General features: G+C 38.5%; 1 protein-coding gene across 1 annotated transcript in view; it reads right to left on the reverse strand.

Annotated features, from left to right (window-relative positions):
* Positions 1 to 501: 501 nt before the first annotated feature.
* Positions 502 to 18,936, reverse strand: part of slc12a5b (solute carrier family 12 member 5b) — a 192,787-nt gene continuing 174,352 nt past the window's right edge. The window contains exons 23-27 of the mRNA XM_060931458.1: positions 17,194 to 17,319; positions 16,256 to 16,443; positions 13,965 to 13,979; positions 8,183 to 8,316; positions 502 to 1,207 (exon numbers count right to left, since the gene is read on the reverse strand). Of these exons, the coding sequence (XP_060787441.1) occupies positions 1,116 to 1,207; positions 8,183 to 8,316; positions 13,965 to 13,979; positions 16,256 to 16,443; positions 17,194 to 17,319 (555 nt within the window). The 3' untranslated portion in view covers positions 502 to 1,115. The remainder of the gene's footprint in view (positions 1,208 to 8,182; positions 8,317 to 13,964; positions 13,980 to 16,255; positions 16,444 to 17,193; positions 17,320 to 18,936) is intronic.

The raw sequence follows: 18,936 nt of genomic DNA on the forward strand, positions 1-18,936 counted from the left end.
TTCACCTATTTACGTTTAGTGAATAAGAGAAAAATCTTATAGAATTTTTTTTTTCATCCATATGGCACACATTGCACATTTCAGTGTTTGGCAGAAGCTGGTGATCATCATGGTAGTCATTCAAAATTGCTGATGATGTCATAATCTTTTGTGTCGATAAATATTCACAATATACATATAGTTTAACATTTTGTATTCCTTTAGAATATTGTCTTAAATATTTTTTCTTAAATGTTGTATGCTGTATATAGTTTTCATTGATAAAGCTTTCAGGTAGTACCTTATTTTTTCTAGCAATAATATTTATAATATATCTATACTACAATATGTACATATCTCTACGCGATATGCTGATGCGCATCAGTACCGTTCACATATTATCTCAATCTGGCATCAGTTTAAATACTACGAAACACTTATGATGAAGTCAAAATTTATGTGTTAAAAATATAAAACTGCCTTCATGGTCTTATCAAGTTTCCAAGAAGCTCACGGCTTGAAAATATTCACAGCAACTACTCATTACACACATGTACGCATCTCACCACTATCACTTTTCTATATTCAGACGCATCCATGGCCCGGACACATGGACAGCTACATGGTTCGGCTCTCCGAGCAGTCAAACACACGCATGCACGCACACACGCACACATTCTGTGGTTTTGATTCAAAGTGCGTCTCAGGCCATAGGATAATCCACTGGAAGACATTTTCATAAACTAATAATTAAACCTGCTTTTCCTCACCGTTACAGTATCAGTATCAGGATGTTTGGCTGAGTCTAACTTTGGGATATCAGTCTTTTGAGGGTATCTTATCTGTGCAATGCATGCACTTTCAAAATCTCGTAAAATGACCAGTAAGAAAAGAATTTGCACTTTGTTAATTGAAGATAAGCGCAAACATAACCAATCGACAGAATAATGCTGAGATAGCGTGATGGTTAAGCTGGTGTCTGATGGTTAAGAGGTCTCTGATTATGTAGTGCAAAGTAGTCTGATATGTGCTGGGGCTCTATTGCTCATGGCAGAGTCTGGGAATGCTAGGATGTTCAGTCTATTAACGAGCAACATGGCATGAGAAAGGTTTCAGAAGGAGGATGTGTTTGTCCATTAGGAGTAGATGGTGATGACCTCACGTCCGCCACCACGCACGAGGAGGACTCGATTGAGACCCTCAGTCAGGACCTCAAGGAACTCCATGTCTGGAAAATGATTAAGTCAAAGAGTACAACTTCTAGGAAAGAACAAAACTATTCCAACAATGGCTTTCCATTGAGTCAAAAGCTGCTTTTACATGGGCAGTGAGAACAAGTTGCGCCCACTTTCCTTTGTGTTTACACACTCACTTTCTATTGGTGGCAAATCAGAAGTTAGACAAGTAAACACAAAAGTACACATGCACAAATCAGTAATCAGAAGCAAAATGGTGGGCGACAATGACGGCATGGCTCTTATAAGAAAAGGACAACAATGAAGGATCCAGAACATAAATGCAAAATGCACTGCATTGCATCAGGATGTTCCAAGAATGTTAACAGTGGGAGAGGATCACTTTTATGTTTATGCTGATGACAGTAGTTCCTCTCCTTGTCCAACTGGTACAACGCTCAGTCTGGAGCTACGAAAGGTACAAATTTACCATGACGTGGTCTTGTACAGGTGAGAAATGACCTGGATGAATGCTAATGCATCAGAGGTGGACAGTAACAAAGTACATTTACTTGAGTACTGTACTTAAGTACACTTTTTGAGTATCTGTACTTGAGTATTAATTTTTTTTTGGCAACTTATGACTAACTTCACTACATTTGAAAGACAAATGTACTTAATGTACTTTAATGTTGCCAAATAAACAGAATGTAGAAATCTTTCTTTTCTAGTAATGTTAGCTACCCAATATGATTTCGAGCTTGAAAAGAGTTTGCTAGCATGTCAGGTGGAGTTTCACTGACTAGCTAGCTTAACGTTAAACCACCATGATTCCACAGGCAGTTTCATATGTGCATGAATACATACAGTTGTGCGCGCACACACACATGTGCGCATGTGAGACCTGTGAGATGGACAGTATTGTACTAGTCAGTCACAACAAATTGCTGGAATTTTTTGTTTTGATGTCAGATGGTGGTCTTGCATTTTTTGTCTTGCTTAAAGCAGTGTTGCTGTTGGGCAGCTATTAAGCTAGAGGTGTGGACCTGGGTTTTAAGCAGGTTGGACTGTCAGTTTTATTTTCTAAACAAGCTGTATTCCACTGTCTTCCTGATTAACATACACATACAGTGGTGCTTGAAAGTTTGCGAACCCTTTAGAATTTTCTATATTTCTATATAAATATGACCTAAAACATCATCAGATTTTCACACAAGTCCTAAAAGTAGATAAAGAGAACCCAGTTAAACAAATGAGACAAAAATATTATACTGGGTCATTTATTTATTGAGGAAAATGATGCAATATTACATATCTGTGAGTGGCAAAAGTATGTGAACCTCTAGGATTAGCAGTTAATTTGAAGGTGAAATTAGAGTCAGGTGTTTTCAATCAATGAGATGACAATCAGGTGTGAGTGGACACCCTGTTTTATTTAAAGAACAGGGATCTATCAAAGTCTGATCTTCACAACACATGTTTGTGGATGTGTATCATGGCATAAACAAAGGAGATTTCTGAGGACCTCAGAAAAAAGCATTGTTGATGCTCATCAGGCTGGAAAAGGTTACAAAACCATCTCTAAAGAGTTTGGGCTCCACCAATCCACAGTCAGACAGATTGTGTACAAATATGGAGGAAATTCAAGACCATTGTTACCCTCCCCAGGAGTGGTCGACCAACAAAGATCACTCCAAGAGCAAGGCGTGTAATAGTCGGCGAGGTCACAAAGGACCCCAGGGTAACTTCTAAGCAACTGAAGGCCTCTCTCACATTGGCTAATGTTAATGTTCATGAGTCCACCATCAGGAGAACACTGAACAACAATGGTGTGCATGGCAGGGTTGCAAGGAGAAAGTCACTGCTCTCCAAAAAGAACATTGCTGCTCGTCTGCAGTTTGCTAAAGGTCACATGGACAAGCCAGAAGGCTATTTGAAAAATGTTTTGTGGACGGCTGAGACCAAAATAGAACTTTTTGGTTTAAACGAGAAGCGTTATGTTTGGAGAAAGGAAAACACTGCATTCCAGCATAACAACCTTATCCCATCTGTGAAACGTGGTGGTAGTATCATGGCTTGGGCTTGTTTTGCTGCATCTGGGCCAGGACAGCTTGCCATCATTGATGGAACAATGAATTCTGAATTATACCAGCAAATTCTAAAGGAAAATGTCAGGACATCTGTCCATGAACTGAATCTCAAGAGAAGGTGGGTCATGCAGCAAGACAACGACCCCTAAGCACACAAGTTGTTCTACCAAAGAATGGTTAAAGAAGAATAAAGTTAATGTTTTGGAATGGCCAAGTCAAAGTCCTGACCTTAAATCAATTGAAATGTTGTGGAAGGACCTGAAGCGAGCAGTTCATGTGAGGAAATCCACCAACATCCCAGAGTTGAAGCTGTACTTTACGGGGGAATGGGCTAAAATTCCTCCAAGCCGGTGTGCAGGACTGGGGTCACACCGGATACTGAAAGCAAAGGTTCACATACTTTTGCCACTCACAGATATGCAATATTGGATCATTTTCCTCGATAAATAAATGACCAAGTATAATGTTTTTGTCTCATTTGTTTAACTGGGTTCTCTTTATCTACTTTTAAGACTTGTGTGAAAATCTGATGATGTTTTAGGTCATATTTATACAGAAATATAGAAAATTCTAAAGGGTTCACAAACCTTCAAGCACCACTGTACATGTGTGCACACACTGCCAGAACTGGGTCAGAACACTACCATGCTGCTTTGTGGGGTGGGGAGGAGTGTTACAATAAAAAAAAAATTAAAATGGCAATGGCTCTTTTTCAGTTCAGTTTTGCTTCATTTTGTAACATTCTACCAGGTGTTTATTCTACAGGTTCTAGTTAGTCAGTAAATCCAGTCGGTTGCTTCAGAGGTATTAATTTTTGTAAGCGTTGTGGCAATAATACAATGATGCATTGACAGTAAATGTACTTTTAATACTTAAGTATTTTTAAAAGCAAGTACTTCAGTACTTTTACTTAAGTAAAAATTTGACTGTCCAACTTTCACTTGTATTGGAGTAACATTTAACCAGTGGGATCTATACTTTGACTGAAGTAATGAAGTTGGGTACTTTGTCCACCTCTGGTATGCATAAGCCCTCCTACTTGCCAACAACTGTGTTTAAACGGTAAGCCAGAACAAGATATTCCAGAACAAATTGCGCCACCTTGAAAAAAGGAGCAATTTGCACCCACCTGTGTCAACTTGTTTGAAAATAACTTGTGTTTTAATGGGCAGTTGCCCCAGGGCACCTTGTTCCGGGAACAACTTGTTCCAATGCAAGTGCCCCGTGTAAAAGCAGCTAATGTGCCCAAAATTGTATGTAACTCAGGACTGTAAGTTAGATTAGAGTCAATGTTATTGTCATTGCACATAGTACAATGAAATGCAGTTTCACCTCGAACCAGAAAGTCCAAATAGTAAAAATAAGGTGCTGATTGTATTTTAATATGACTGGATTTTAAAACTCATGTCAGAATTACAACCAGACTTCCAAAAAAGTTGGGACACTGTGTAAAGCATCAATAAAAACAGAATGCCATAATTTGCAAATCATGGAAACCCTATATTTCATTGAAAACAGTACAAAGACAACATATCAAATGTTGAAACTGAGAAATTTAATTGTTTTTTGAAAAATATACGCTCATTCTGAATTTGATGTCAGCAACACATTTCAGAAAAGATGGGACGGGGCAATAAAAGACCGAAAAGTTGTGTAACGCTAAAAAAAGAGACCCACTAATTTGATTAATTGGCAACAGGTCAGTAACATGATTGGGTATAAGAAGAGCATCCCAGAGAGGTGGAATCTCTCAGAAGTAAAGATGGGGATGGGTTCACCGCTCTGTGAAAGAATGCATGGGAAAACAGTGCAACAATTTAAGAATAACGTTCTTCAATGTAAAATTGCAAAGAATTTGGAGATCACATCATCTATGGCACATAATATAATTAAAAGATTCAGAGAATCTGGAGAAATCTCTGTATGCAAGAGACAAGGCTGAAAACTGACACTGGATGCCTGCGAGCTTCAGGCCCTTTGGGAGACACTGCATTAAAGGCAAACATGTGTCTTTTGTGGAAATCACTGTATGGGCTCAGGAACACTTCAGAAAAGCATCATCTGTGAAAACAGTTCATTACTGCATCCACAAATTCATATTAAAACCAAATATGAAAACAATATCCAGAAACACCGCCACCTTCTCTGGGCCCGAGATCTTTTACGATGGGCTGAGGTGAAGTGGAAAATTGTCCCGAGGTCTGACGAATCAAAAGTAGAAATTCTTTTTAGAAATCATGGACACCACATCCTCCATGCTAAAGAGGAGAGGGATCATCTGGCTTGTTATCAGTGCACAGTTCAAAAGCCAGCATCTGTGATGGTATGAGGGTGCATTAGTGCACATGACATGGGTAGCTTGTACATCTGGGAAGGCATCATTAATGCTGAATGATATATACACGTTTCAGAGCAATATGCTGCCATCCAGAAAAAATCTTTTTCAGGGAAGGGCTTCCTTCTTTCAGCAAGACAATGTCAAACTGCTTTCTGCACATATTTCAACTGCATGGCTCTGTAGTAAGAGTCCAGGTGCTAAACTGGCCTGCCTGCAGTCCAGACCTTTGTCCCATTTAAAATATTTCACACATTATGAAGTGCAAAATATGACAAAGGAGATCCCGAACTGTTGCGCAACTGAAACTGTATATCAGGCAAGAATGGGACAACATTTCTCTTTCAGAACTACAGCACTTGGTCTCCTCAGTTCCCAAATGTTTACGGAGTGTTGTTAAAAGTCGAGGTGATGCAACACAGTGGTAAACATGTCCCTGTCCCAACTTTTCTGAAACATGTTGCTGACATCAAATTCAAAATGAGCATATATTTTTCAAAAACAATAAAATTTCTCAGTTTCAACATTTGATATGTTGTCTTTGTACTATTTTCAGTGAAATACAAGGTTTCCATGCTTTGCAAATTATCGCATTCTGTTTTTATTTACAGTTTACATAGCATCCCAACTTTTTTGGAATTGAGGTTGTATAAAATGGACAGGCTCATTTATGCCAGCATTGCAATAGCTTTCCCACACAACACTGTTCTGTTGTCACTGCATTGTGTACCGATTGCCCTGAGTATTCACTGTTCTGTGTATTTTGCTCTGTGTACTTACTGTCTTGCATTGTCATCTCACATTGCAGTGTATTTGCACTTTATGTAGTCTTGGATATGTGTTGCACATTTGCACTGTAGAAACAACAGTTTGTTCTGGTGTATATTACAGTGGTGCTTGAAAGTTTGTGAACCCTTTAGAATTTTCTATATTTCTGCATAAATATGACCTAAAACATCATCAGATTTTCACACAAGTCCTAAAAGTAGATAAAGAGAACCCAGTTAAACAAATGAGACAAAAATATTATACTTGGTCATTTATTTATTGAGGAAAATGATCCAATATTACTTATCTGTGAGTGGCAAAAGTATGTGAACCTCTAGGATTAGCAGTTAATTTGATGGTGAAATTAGAGTCAAGTGTTTTCAATCAATGGGATGACAATCAGGTGTGAGTGGGCACCCTGTTTTATTTAAAGAACAGGGATCTATCAAAGTCTGATCTTCACAACACATGTTTGTGGAAGTGTATCATGGCACGAACAAAGGAGATTTCTGAGGACCTCATAAAAAGTGTTGTTGATGCTCATCAGGCTGGAAAAGGTTACAAAACCATCTCTAAAGAGTTTGGACTCCACCAATCCACAATCAGACAGATTGTGTACAAATGGAGGAAATTCAAGACCATTGTTACCCTCCCCAGGAGTGGTTGACCAACAAAGATTACTCTGAGAGCAAGGCGTGTAATAGTCAGCGAGGTCACAAAGGACCCCAGGGTAACTTCTAAGCAACTGAAGGCCTCTCTCACATTGGCTAATGTTAATGTTCATGAGTCCACCATCAGGAGAACACTGAAGAACAATGATGTGCATGGCAGGGTTGCAAGGAGAAAGCCACTGCTCTCCAAAAAGAACATTGCTGCTCATCTGCAGTTTGCTAAAGATCATGTGGACAGAAGGCTATTGGAAATATGTTTTGTGGACGGATGAGACCAAAATAGAACTTTTTGGTTTAAATGAGAAATGTTATGTTTGGAGAAAGGAAAACACTGCATTCCAGCATAAGAACCTTATCCCATCTGTGAAACATGGTGGTGGTAGTATCATGGCTTGGGCTTGTTTTGCTGCATCTGGGCCAGGACGGCTTGCCTTCATTGATGGAACAATGAATTCTGAATTATACTAGCGAATTCTAAAGGAAAATGTCAGGACATCTGTCCATGAACTGAATCTCAAGAGAAAGTGGGTCATGCAGCAAGACAACGACCCTAAGCACACAAGTGGTTCTACCAAAGAATGGTTAAAGAAGAATAAAGTTAATGTTTTGGAATGGCCAAGTCAAAGTTCTGACCTTAATCCAGTCGAAATGTTGTGGAAGGACCTGAAGCGAGCAGTTCATGTGAGCAAACCCACCAACATCCCAGAGTTGAAGCTGTTCTGTATGGAAGAATGGGCTAAAATTCCTCCAAGCCGGTGTGCAGGACTGATCAACAGTTACCGGAAACATTTAGTTGCAGTTATTGCTACACAAGGGGGTCACACCAGATACTGAAAGCAAAGGTTCACATACTTTTGCCACTCACACATATGTAATATTGGATCATTTTCCTCAATAAATAAATGACCAAGTATAATATTTTTTGTCTCATTTCTTTAACTGGGTTCTCTTTATCTACTTTTAAGACTTGTGTGAAAATCTGATGATGTTTTAGGTCATATTTATACAGAAATATAGAAAATTCTCAAGGGTTCACAAACTTTCAAGCACCACTGTAGCTATATAGAGAAATAACAATCAAAACCCACTTGATTTCTTTTTTCAACAGATTTTTCATAACCATCTGATTCAATGGGAGCAAACTGAAGATAAGAGGAAGGATACAGTTCTCTTCTCCTGTGCGGTTTTTGGGAGGCCCAGGCATGTTTAACAGGATTAGCTTTGCGTCTTGTGACTTTTTCTGTATCACTTCATTAAGCTTTTGTGCATGGTGCATGCGTCTTACGTTGAACTGGTTCCTGCAAAAGACATCATGAGGACAATGCTGTCATGATGCTGTGCTGCTTTCTTAAAAAATAAATAAATAAATAAATAAATAAATAAATAATAAAAAGTCTTGAAGTTCTAAACAGAAACAGAAGGTTGAACTTCAGGTATCCAGCTCCAGTTTTACTAGGAATTATGATAGGCCAATTCTTAACTGCTAAAAGTTAAAGCAGTGAGAAATGCTTTGAAAACAGGCATCTCCTCTGTAATAAGTTTTATTATTTATTACAGATCTCATTCCTGTATACTATGAATCTGGTCATATACCATATTATATTATATGGACATAAGTGTTTTACTGGGAAATATGCCACTATTTTTCATGGAGATCCAAAACCATGACATAAATCTCTAGATGTCACTCGTGAGGAAATTGATGAATTTTGATAAATTTGGGTACTTTTTGTTTGTGAATGTGTCCATATAATAGAAAGAAAATCACACATTGGCTTGAAGATATAAAGTTTATCTTCTCATGTTGAAAAACTTGCATTTTTCATCCAAAATACATTGCGGATCTGAATGACATAATTAATAGTTATTCCATGAAATCAAGTCATACGTGAGCTGATTGCTGACGAGGCGCATAGCACTGAGTTGGCTATAAGCCATGTACGATGAGACTGAGTGGAATAACTGTTTTATTCTATCCACATTCACTGGATTTTGAGAAACAGAGCATTTTTATTTTTTGCAAATTCGATAAATAAAAACTTTATACAAAACATCCGACAAAATAATTTCCACTTAGAATGTAAACAAACCGGCAAAATGACAGGAGCAATTTGTGAAAAATGCAATAATAATAATTCTTGAAAAATAAAAAAGATACGTTCTGACCGGGCAGCACGGTGGTGTAGCGGGTAGCACTGTCATCTCACAGCAAGAAGGTTCTGGGTTCGAGCCCAGTGGCCGACAGGGGCCTCTCTGTGTGGAGTTTGCATGTTCTCCCCGTGTCTGTGTGGGTTTCCTCCGGGTGCTCCGGTTTCCCCCACAGTCCAAAGACATGCAGATTAGGTTAATTGGTGGCTCTAAATTGACCGTAGGTGTGAATATGAGTGTGAATGATTGTTTGTGTCTATGTGTCAGGCCTGTGATGACCTGGCAACTTGTCAGGGTGTACCCTGCCTCTCGCCCATAGTCAGCTGGGATAGGCTTCGGCTTGTCTGCGACCCTACCCAGTATGCCTATGCCATTCTCTATTCCTGTGTTGATAAGAAATAGAAAACATAGAGCATATTTAACCCAGGGGGTAAACCAGTCTAGTCTCCTTCCTGTTTCAAAACAATATCAGAATGCCCAAGCGGATATTACTTCTAGACTTTCTGTAAAGCTAGCTCTTCTGAACGTTAGATCACTTTCAAACAAGTCATTTTTAATTAATGATCTTATCTGCAAACACAATCTTGATTTTTTGCTTCTAACTGAAACTTGGCTGGATCAAGCAAATAGTGCTACCACCCTTATTGAAGCAACTCCCCCAAATTTTAATTTTAACGAATGTTACCCGACAGGGGAAAGGTGGAGGGATCGCAAATATATTCAAAGTCTCTTTTCAATGTAAACAATCCTCACTTGGTGATTTTACATCCTTTGAACACTTATGTGCACTTGTTACATGCTCTCCTAACATATTATTATTAACTATTTACAGGCCTCCGAGACATTCAGCCAAAGTTTTTCTGGAAGAGTTTGGTGAACTGTTGTCAGTCATTTGCTTAGAGTTTGACTGTCTTATTATATCTGAGGATTTTAACTTGCATGTAGATAATCCTGAAAACACTTATGCCAAAGAACTACTTGCACTTATTGACAACTTCAACCTAGTACAACATGTACAGGGGCCGACCCACTCTCGTGGTCATACCCTTGACCTCGTCATCACAAAGGGTCTTACTGTTTCTACTACTGTTGTTGACCTGGCCTTATCTGATAATTTTTGTGTTTTCTCTGATGTTTCTATGTCTCCTCACATTCAGAACAGCTCAACGACTATGGGTAGGAGAGTCATAAACGACAACACGTGTTCTCTTTGAGCAAGCTCTCTCTCGGATCTCAACCAAAATGTCAGACTCTGTAGATGATTTCCTGGAAATTTTTAATTTAAATATGACCCAAATTATGGATGATATTGCTCCATTCAAAATTAAAAGAGTCAATAATAAGCAGAAAGCACCATGGAAGCAGTACCCAGCTGTTAAACTGCTAAAGAGAGAATGTAGAAAGACTGAAAGAAAATGGCGCAAATCTAAACTTCACATCCATTATCAAATCCATAAAGAGATGCTTTGTAAATATAATTATGAAATTCGTAAAGCAAGACAGTCTTTCTTCTCCAACATCATCAACAGGAATATGAACAATGCCCGTGTGCTATTTTCAACAGTAGAGAAGCTAACTAATCCCCCACCACAATTAGCACCTGAACTTCTCTCAGTTAATAAATGCAATGAGTTTGCATCCTTCTTCAAAGGTAAAATTGATAAAATACGGCAGAATATTGCTCATAATATATCTCAGTTGCAAATAATTGAAAAACTGCAATCACCAGTGACACAGACAGATAACTTCAACACAATGTCAGAATTTTGTTTAATTGATTATGAGATTCTTGAAAAAACTGTACAAAATCTCAGTTCCTCAACATCTGAATTGGACATTCTGCCCATCAACTTTTTTAAGTCTGTTCTTCATCTTATAATTACAGATGTGCTTCAAATCATAAATACATCCCTAGAGACTGGCATTGTTCCTGTGTCCCTGAAAAAAGCCGTTGTAAAGCCCCTACTTAAAAAGAATAATCTGGATGCTTCAGTATTAAATAACTACAGGCCAATATCAAATCTACCATTCATCGGGAAAATCCTTGAAAAAATTGTCTTCAATCAATTAACTGCCTTCTTGATATCAAACAGCTGTTTTGATAACTTTCAGTCAGGATTTCGTGCCAATCATAGCACTGAAACAGCGTTGATTAAAGTTATAAATGACATACGTCTTAATACTGATGCAGGCAAAACATCGGTCCTGGTATTACTGGACCTCAGTGCAGCTTTTGATACTGTTGATCACAACATACTGCTATATCGACTTGAACACTGGGTTGGGTTGACTGGTAAAGTTATCAATTGGTTAAAATCATACTTAAAAGATAGAAGCTTCTTTGTTACCATGGGAAATTGTTCCTCAACATCAATGTCCTTGACCTGTGGTGTCCCCCAGGAGTCGATTCTTGGACCATTACTATTCAACCTTTATATGCTCCCACTTGGGCAAATTATCAAGAACAATTCAATTTTGTATCACTGCTATGCAGATGATACCCAAATTTATTTTGCTCTATTACCTAATGATTATGCCCCCCTTGAATGTCTCTACCAGTGTATTGATCAAATCAACAACTGGATGTCACAAAATTTTCTTCAGCTGAACACAGATAAAACAGAAGTAATTCTATTTGGAAAAAAAGATGAAAGACTCAGGATTATCACTATTCTTGACACAAAGGGGATTAAAACAAAATAAATGGTTAAAAATCTTGGTGTTTTCATTGACAGCGAGCTAAACTTTGACAGTCACATGAAAGCAATCATTAAAACAGCATTTTATCAGCTAAAAAACATTTCCAAACTAAGAGGACTTATGTCAAAAAATGATCTGGAAAAACTTATACATGCCTTCATCTCTAGTAGGGTTGATTACTGCAATGGCCTTTTCACAGGCCTGCCAAAAAAGACCATCAAACGACTTCAGCTGGTTCAAAATGCAGCAGCTAGGGTTCTCACACGAACAAAAAGAACAGAGCACATTACTCCAATTCTAAGGTCCCTTCACTGGCTTCCAGTAAGCTACAGAATTGACTTTAAAGCATTGCTGCTGGTGTACAAATCTCTAAATGGTACAGGGCCCAATTACCTCTCTGATATGTTGCAGCGGCCTAACCCAATCAGATCTACCAGATCGCAGCAGCAACATTTACTGTTAAAACCTGTTGTTAAAACAAAGTGTGGTGAAGCAGCTTTTAGCTACTATGCAGTACAGCTATGGAACCAACTGCCAGAGGACATCAAAAATGCTCCTGCTGTTGGCAGCTTCAAATCTAGGTTAAAGACCAAGCTGTTCTCAGATGCTTTCTGCTAAATTATTAATATTGTCATCTCTACATGTTTTAAACTCTTTACTTTTACAGTCTCTGCATGTTTTTAATTTTACTTAACTTTTATTCTATTTTATTCTGCTGTTTTTTTTAATTGAACTTTTACTTCATTTTATTATTTTATTTCTACTATTGTTTAATTCTTATTATTTTTCTTCCCCATTTATTTTATGTAATTTTATTTTCTATTGCTTACTGTTTTGCTCTTACTTCTGTAAAGCACATTGCCACTGTGTATGAAATGTGCTATATACATAAACTTGCCTTGCCTTGCCTACACAGGGTAAGTGGTTACGGATAATGGATGGATGGACGTTCTTACCATCAAATACTTTTATTCCATATTTTGTTGCTTTTTTTAGGGGGGAGAGGGGTTGTTGTTGTTGTTCTACTTCTTCTTTAGAGTTTTTTTTGGTGGTTGACAAACCAACTTAAAGGTGCATTTCCACCACCAACTGGGCTGGAGTGTGGAACAGGAGATATTGGGGGGAAAAAAAAAAAAAAAAAAAATATATATATATATATATATATATATATATATATATATATATATATATATATACTTTTAGCTATTTCTGTTTCTTTTCAATTTTTGGGGTTTTGTTTCCTTGTAGAGTTTTTATTTCGTCCTCGGTTGGTTCAGCAACACGCTCTGCCATTTTGTTTTTCTCTACTCACAGTATATGAGCTGATAGCCTAGTAGTAGAGTAGCCAATTAGAACGTGCGATTGCTCATATCCAGTGAATATGGATAGAATAATGTACAATAGCGGGAATGCACGTGACTTTTCCCATTGACTGGACACGCATTATCAAAATGGCAAACCGGTTCAAATTTAAAATTCTTTTGATTAACTTGCATTTTTTTTGTGGATGTCCATCCATTATCTGTAACCACTTATCCTGTCCAGGGTCACAGGCAAGCTGGAGCCTATCCCAGCTGACTATGGGCGAGAGGCGGGGTACACCCTGGACAAGTCGCCAGATCATTGCAGGGCTGACAAATAGAGACAAACAACCATGTATTCACACCTACGGTCAATTCAGAGCCATCAATTAGCCTAACTTGCATGTCTTTGGACTGTGGGGGAAACCAGAGCACCTGGAGGAAACCCATGCTGACACGGGGAGAACATGTAAACTCCACACAGAAAGGCCCCCATTGGCCACTGGGCTCAAACCCAGGACCTTCTTGCTGTGAGGCAACAGTGCTAACCACTACACCACCGTGCCGCCCTTTTTGTGGATGTGGCCATAGAACATTACACCAAGAACATTACATGGTGGCACAAAAATATGAAGTTTATCTTCTCATGTTGAAAATATTCTCACTTGTTCACTCGCTCATGAATATGTTCACCAGTCGAAGATAAACTTCATATCTTCACACAACCGTCCAATATCCTCTATGTATACAGAAAAAGGGTGTGTCAGGGTGTAATGTTAAAATGAAAGGGTACTCACAGGTTTTCCCATTCCCTGAAGCATGACCAAAAGAGAACAAGATTGCATTTAGATTACATCACATTCCAGTACCAGTCAAAAGTTTGGACACACCTACTGATTCATAGGGTTTTCTGTATTTTAACGATTTTCAACATTGTAGAACAATACTGAAGACATCAAAAGTATGAAATCACATATGAAACATATATGGAATTATGTGGTAAACAAATAGTGTTAAAACCCCCACCCCAAAGTTTCATATTTTAGACTCTTCAAAGTATCCAGCGTTTACCTTGATGACGCTTTGTACACTATTGGCATTATCTTAACCAGCGTCATGAGGTAGTCACCTGGAATGCTTTTCAATTAACAGGCGTGTCTCGTCAAAAGTTAATTAGCGGATGAGTTTCTTGCCTTCTTAATGTGTTTGAGATCAAACAGTAAATAGTAAATAATAAAAATACAGTAAATAGCCCTATTCCACACCACAACTGTAAGGTTTTATTCCTTTGTAAGGATAAATAATTATAAGTATTTATTCTTGACCAAGAAGGCAGTAATTTTGTGACAAAATTGTAAGGATTTATTCTTAATATTCTGTTTTATTCAGGGCTTTGAACCAGTTCAAGGAACGAAAACGAAAACCGGGAACTTTTTCTATTTCACATGGAACAGAAACGAAACCAGAAACTTTATTATTTTTATGTTCCGGAACAGAAACGCTTATTAAAAATAATGGTAACCGGTTAATACCGGTTTTTATTTCGTTCCTCAAAGTTTCCGTAGACTACAAATAAAAAAGTCATTCTTCTCCTGCGCAAGTTTCTATGACCAGCTGGGGTTCACTTCCTGTGTGACGTTCGCTGACTGAATGGAGAGAGCGGGAGGGTGGACTACTATCACGTCTCCACATCTTAAATAAGAGGTAAATATTGCAGTCTATCGTTATTCAAAAACGTCAATTTCAAACACGATATCAATATATTTGTCCACGTTAATGAGAGGCTCGTGAACATTAAATGACGTTAACCTCTGTTAGCCTATCAATGCATAGGGCCTGACTAGCCTTTGGTAACACACTAAACGAATTATCTTTCATTTTTGGCACTTTTTCTGTTTGTGTAGATGGGAAGACATACTGAGAATCCAAATCACCAACATTTGAAATAATAATTGTTTTGAATTATTTCTTGTCTTATTTAATGAAGGTTGTAAAAGAATTAGCCTACATTTGGCTTAAGCTGGATGAGACAGAGACATAATTTTATAGCCATTTGTTAAACAGCTGACAGGGAACATAATTAACCGTTCCGAGAACGAAATTTTTTTGTTCTAACCGGTTCGGGAACGCCTATTTAATGGTGGAACCCAAAACCGGAAATGTTAAAATTCCGTTTCTGTTCGGAACGAACCAATAGGAAAAAAATTCTGGTTCAAAGCCCTGGTTTTATTCTTAATGTTCTGTTTATTCTTAATGTTCTGTTCTATTTCAGCTAGAAGGCACTGAATTCTTCTGTGACCTGTTTCCTGTGTAACTGTGTTACCTTCTGTCTAAGCTAGACACATTGCTCGAGACGTAATATTGATATCTTTTGGAACATTCTATCAGAACTGTGCTATCTCTGACCTAAAGTTGTGCGTAAATGTTGATATCTGTTAGAACATCTGCTAATATGAAATGATCCAAGGTTTCACTCTGTGAATATAAAAACCCCTGTATTCTCTCGTTGTGTTGGGGGGGCTTGCGAATAAAGATGTGAACTACTTTGGGGTTCCTGTCTTTCTTTGCGACCCCCCCCAGAGCTCTGGGTGCACGGGGGGGGGACTGATCTCGAGAAGTTGACCGTTCCAGCTGGGGGAACCCTTACAACAACTGTAGTAATCCATATTATGCCAAGAACCGCTCAACTAAGTAAAGAGAAATGACATCCATCATTACTTTCAGACATGAAGTGTCTTTTAATGAATAAAAATAAAGAAAAACCATTGAATTAGAAAAGGTCCAAAATCTCAAATACTATCAACCTTGCAATAAAGGTCAAAACCTATAAAATTCACAAACACTTGTAGATTCTGTAGTATTAAATTATCTAACATGATTGTTGGGTGCAACCGTTGACTGAATGTTACATTTTTTCTTTTCCCTGATTTAAGATTAACAGCTTGTCAGCCTAGAGTCATACCATATTACACTGTTTTCAGTTGTCCAATGTGGCTGACCATAACATGACAGTCAGTCATTCTGTGTCCTAAACCACATTCTCTGCGACATTAATTACGTTACGATTTTGGGTGAGAGTGCGACTCACGGTTTTATATTAAACATGTCTTTTGTGGTCTCTGGATTAGCCACGGATGGATTCTTGGACTTGTTTAAGTCATCACTCCAGGTCATTTGCACCTCCTCACTAGGGCTCATGGCCCCTTTGTCCACAGGAGTTGGAGAGATGGGACTTGTCGGGGTGGGCGTGGCATTCTTACCTTGGATGAGCTGTACCTGTCGGGAACAGGAGAGATGGACAGACTGAGAGGAGAACAAAGAGTGAGGAAGGGTTCAATAATTCTACTACTTATACACGTTTGATTCTTTTAGCATGGCATTTCATCATAGATGTAAAACTATTATACACATATTAGAACACACTCAATGAAAGCCAGATTTGTGTTTCAAGTCCATAATCATCTCTTCTGAATAGCAAACATTCGAATCACATAAACCTTACAGTGCTGCCCATTTGGTCCTTCGTTTAACTTGTACATTGGATTGGATAATCGCTTAGTCTAGTTTTGGTCAGTGATCAAGAAAATAAGCCACCTCCTTCATCTTCATTACACCACATGCGCCTTCTCAATCACTACAATCGAATAGAGGCTACAGTCTGGGCTAGAAAGAAATCAGGCACAGCTATTAATTCTGAGTGTGTAGCTTTTCAAATGAAGGTTTTGTTAGTTTTAGCATCAGGAACTCAGCTCTCAGTTTCTTAGAACTCCAAGTAAAATGGTTACTCCTTTTGTATACCATTTATTCATCATTACCATGTCAACTGTGATGCTCTTTTTTTTATCATGACTGTACAAATCACATGAAACTGTTTAGGTCTTATTTTACTGGTAGTTGTGTGAATAAGTCCAGTTGTTTTCAAGCCCCTTGCATCATCAATGCTCACTTCCAGAGTTCGAGGTTAGGCCCAGTTTCAGAGGCAGTGGTATCACTTTGTTGGTGGAAAATCATTTTAAACGGAGCTACCTCTTCCTCTGGTTTCTCCTCAGTACTGCCCCCTGCAAGCTCCTCACTGATATTCTTCTGTGGATGCGGGTTAGATGGGTTCTTCCGACGGATGGAGCCACGGGACACGTCTGTGATGCTCTGAATCTGGAGGGGGAAAACATTTTACACTCAAATTTTATCATTTGAAACATTTGCTTTCTGTTTTACGAGAAGCAGAACTATGCTGATAGGTGGCTGTGATTGTGCGCACTGGCACTTACAATCAGGCACAGAGGTACAGTCTGTAGAGTTGCTTTAAGGCAGTAAAAATTCTACAAAAATTATGTTCTAGTCTATTTTACTTATTCCTCCATTCTATTTTAGTATACTCTGTTTTTTTTATTATATTCTATCCTATTCTAATATTTTCTAGTGTATTTTGCTCTAGTCTGTTCTATTCCAATGATTTGTTTTCTATTCTAACATTTTCAACTCTATTGGATTCTGTTCTATTCTATAATAGAATAGAACAGAATACAATAGAGTTAAAATTTCTATTACAATGATTTCTATTCTATTCCATTCTATTCCATCAATTGCAAGGTTTTCTACTATTGTTTTACTCTATTTTATTCTATTCTAAGATTTTCTACTATATTCTATTCTAGTGTTTTTTATTCTACTGAAGAAGAAGAAGCCTTTATTTGTCACATGCACACGCAAGCAAAGTGAAGTTCATCCTCTGCATTTAACCCACTTAAAGCAATGAACACACACATGCACACACGCAAGTGAGCAATGAGCACACACACATACCCAGAGCAATGAGCAGCTATGCTACAGCGCCCAGGGAAAAGTTGGGGGTTAGGTGTCTCGCTCAAGGGCATTTCAGCCCAAGGCTGCCCCATGTTAATCTAACCACATGTCTTTGGACTGTGGGGGAAACCAGAGCACCCAGAGGAAACCCACGTAGAAAACATGCAAACTCCACACAGAAAGGCCCCTGTCGATCGCTGGGCTTGAACCCAGAACTTTCTTGCTGTGAGGTGACAATGCTAACCACTACACCACCATGCCACTATTCTATTCTATTCCCAATGTTTTCTATTCTATTCTAAAGTTTTCCACTGTATTCTATTCTTTTCCAATGTTTTCTATTGTATTGTAACTTTTTGGCTCTATTCTATTCCCAATGTATTCTATTCTATTCTAATGTTTTCCTCTGTATTCTATTCTATTCCCAATGTTTTCTATTCTATAGTTTTCCACTGTCTCATCTCATCTCATTATCTCTAGCCGCTTTATCCTGTTCTACAGGGTCGCAGGCAAGCTGGAGCCTATCCCAGCTGACTACGGGCGAAAGGCGGGGTACACCCTGGACAAGTCACCAGGTCATCACAGGGCTGACACATAGACACAGACAACCATTCACACTCACATTCACACCTACGGTCAATTTAGAGTCACCAGTTAACCTAACCTGCATGTCTTTGGACTGTGGGGGAAACCGGAGCACCCGGAGGAAACCCACGCGGACACGGGGAGAACATGCAAACTCCACACAGAAAGGCCCTCGCCGGCCCCGGGGCTCAAACCCAGGACCTTCTTGCTGTGAGGCGACAGCGCTAACCACTACACCACCGTGCCACCCCAGTTTTCCACTGTATCCTATTATTTTCTATTCTAACTTTTTTGTTCTATTCCCGATGTTTTCTATTCTATTCTATTCTTTTCTATTCTATTCTGTTTTCCACTGTATTCTATTCTATTCCAATGTTTTCT

Source organism: Neoarius graeffei, chromosome 10, assembly GCF_027579695.1.
Source record: "Neoarius graeffei isolate fNeoGra1 chromosome 10, fNeoGra1.pri, whole genome shotgun sequence".
NCBI classification, from domain to species: domain Eukaryota; kingdom Metazoa; phylum Chordata; class Actinopteri; order Siluriformes; family Ariidae; genus Neoarius; species Neoarius graeffei.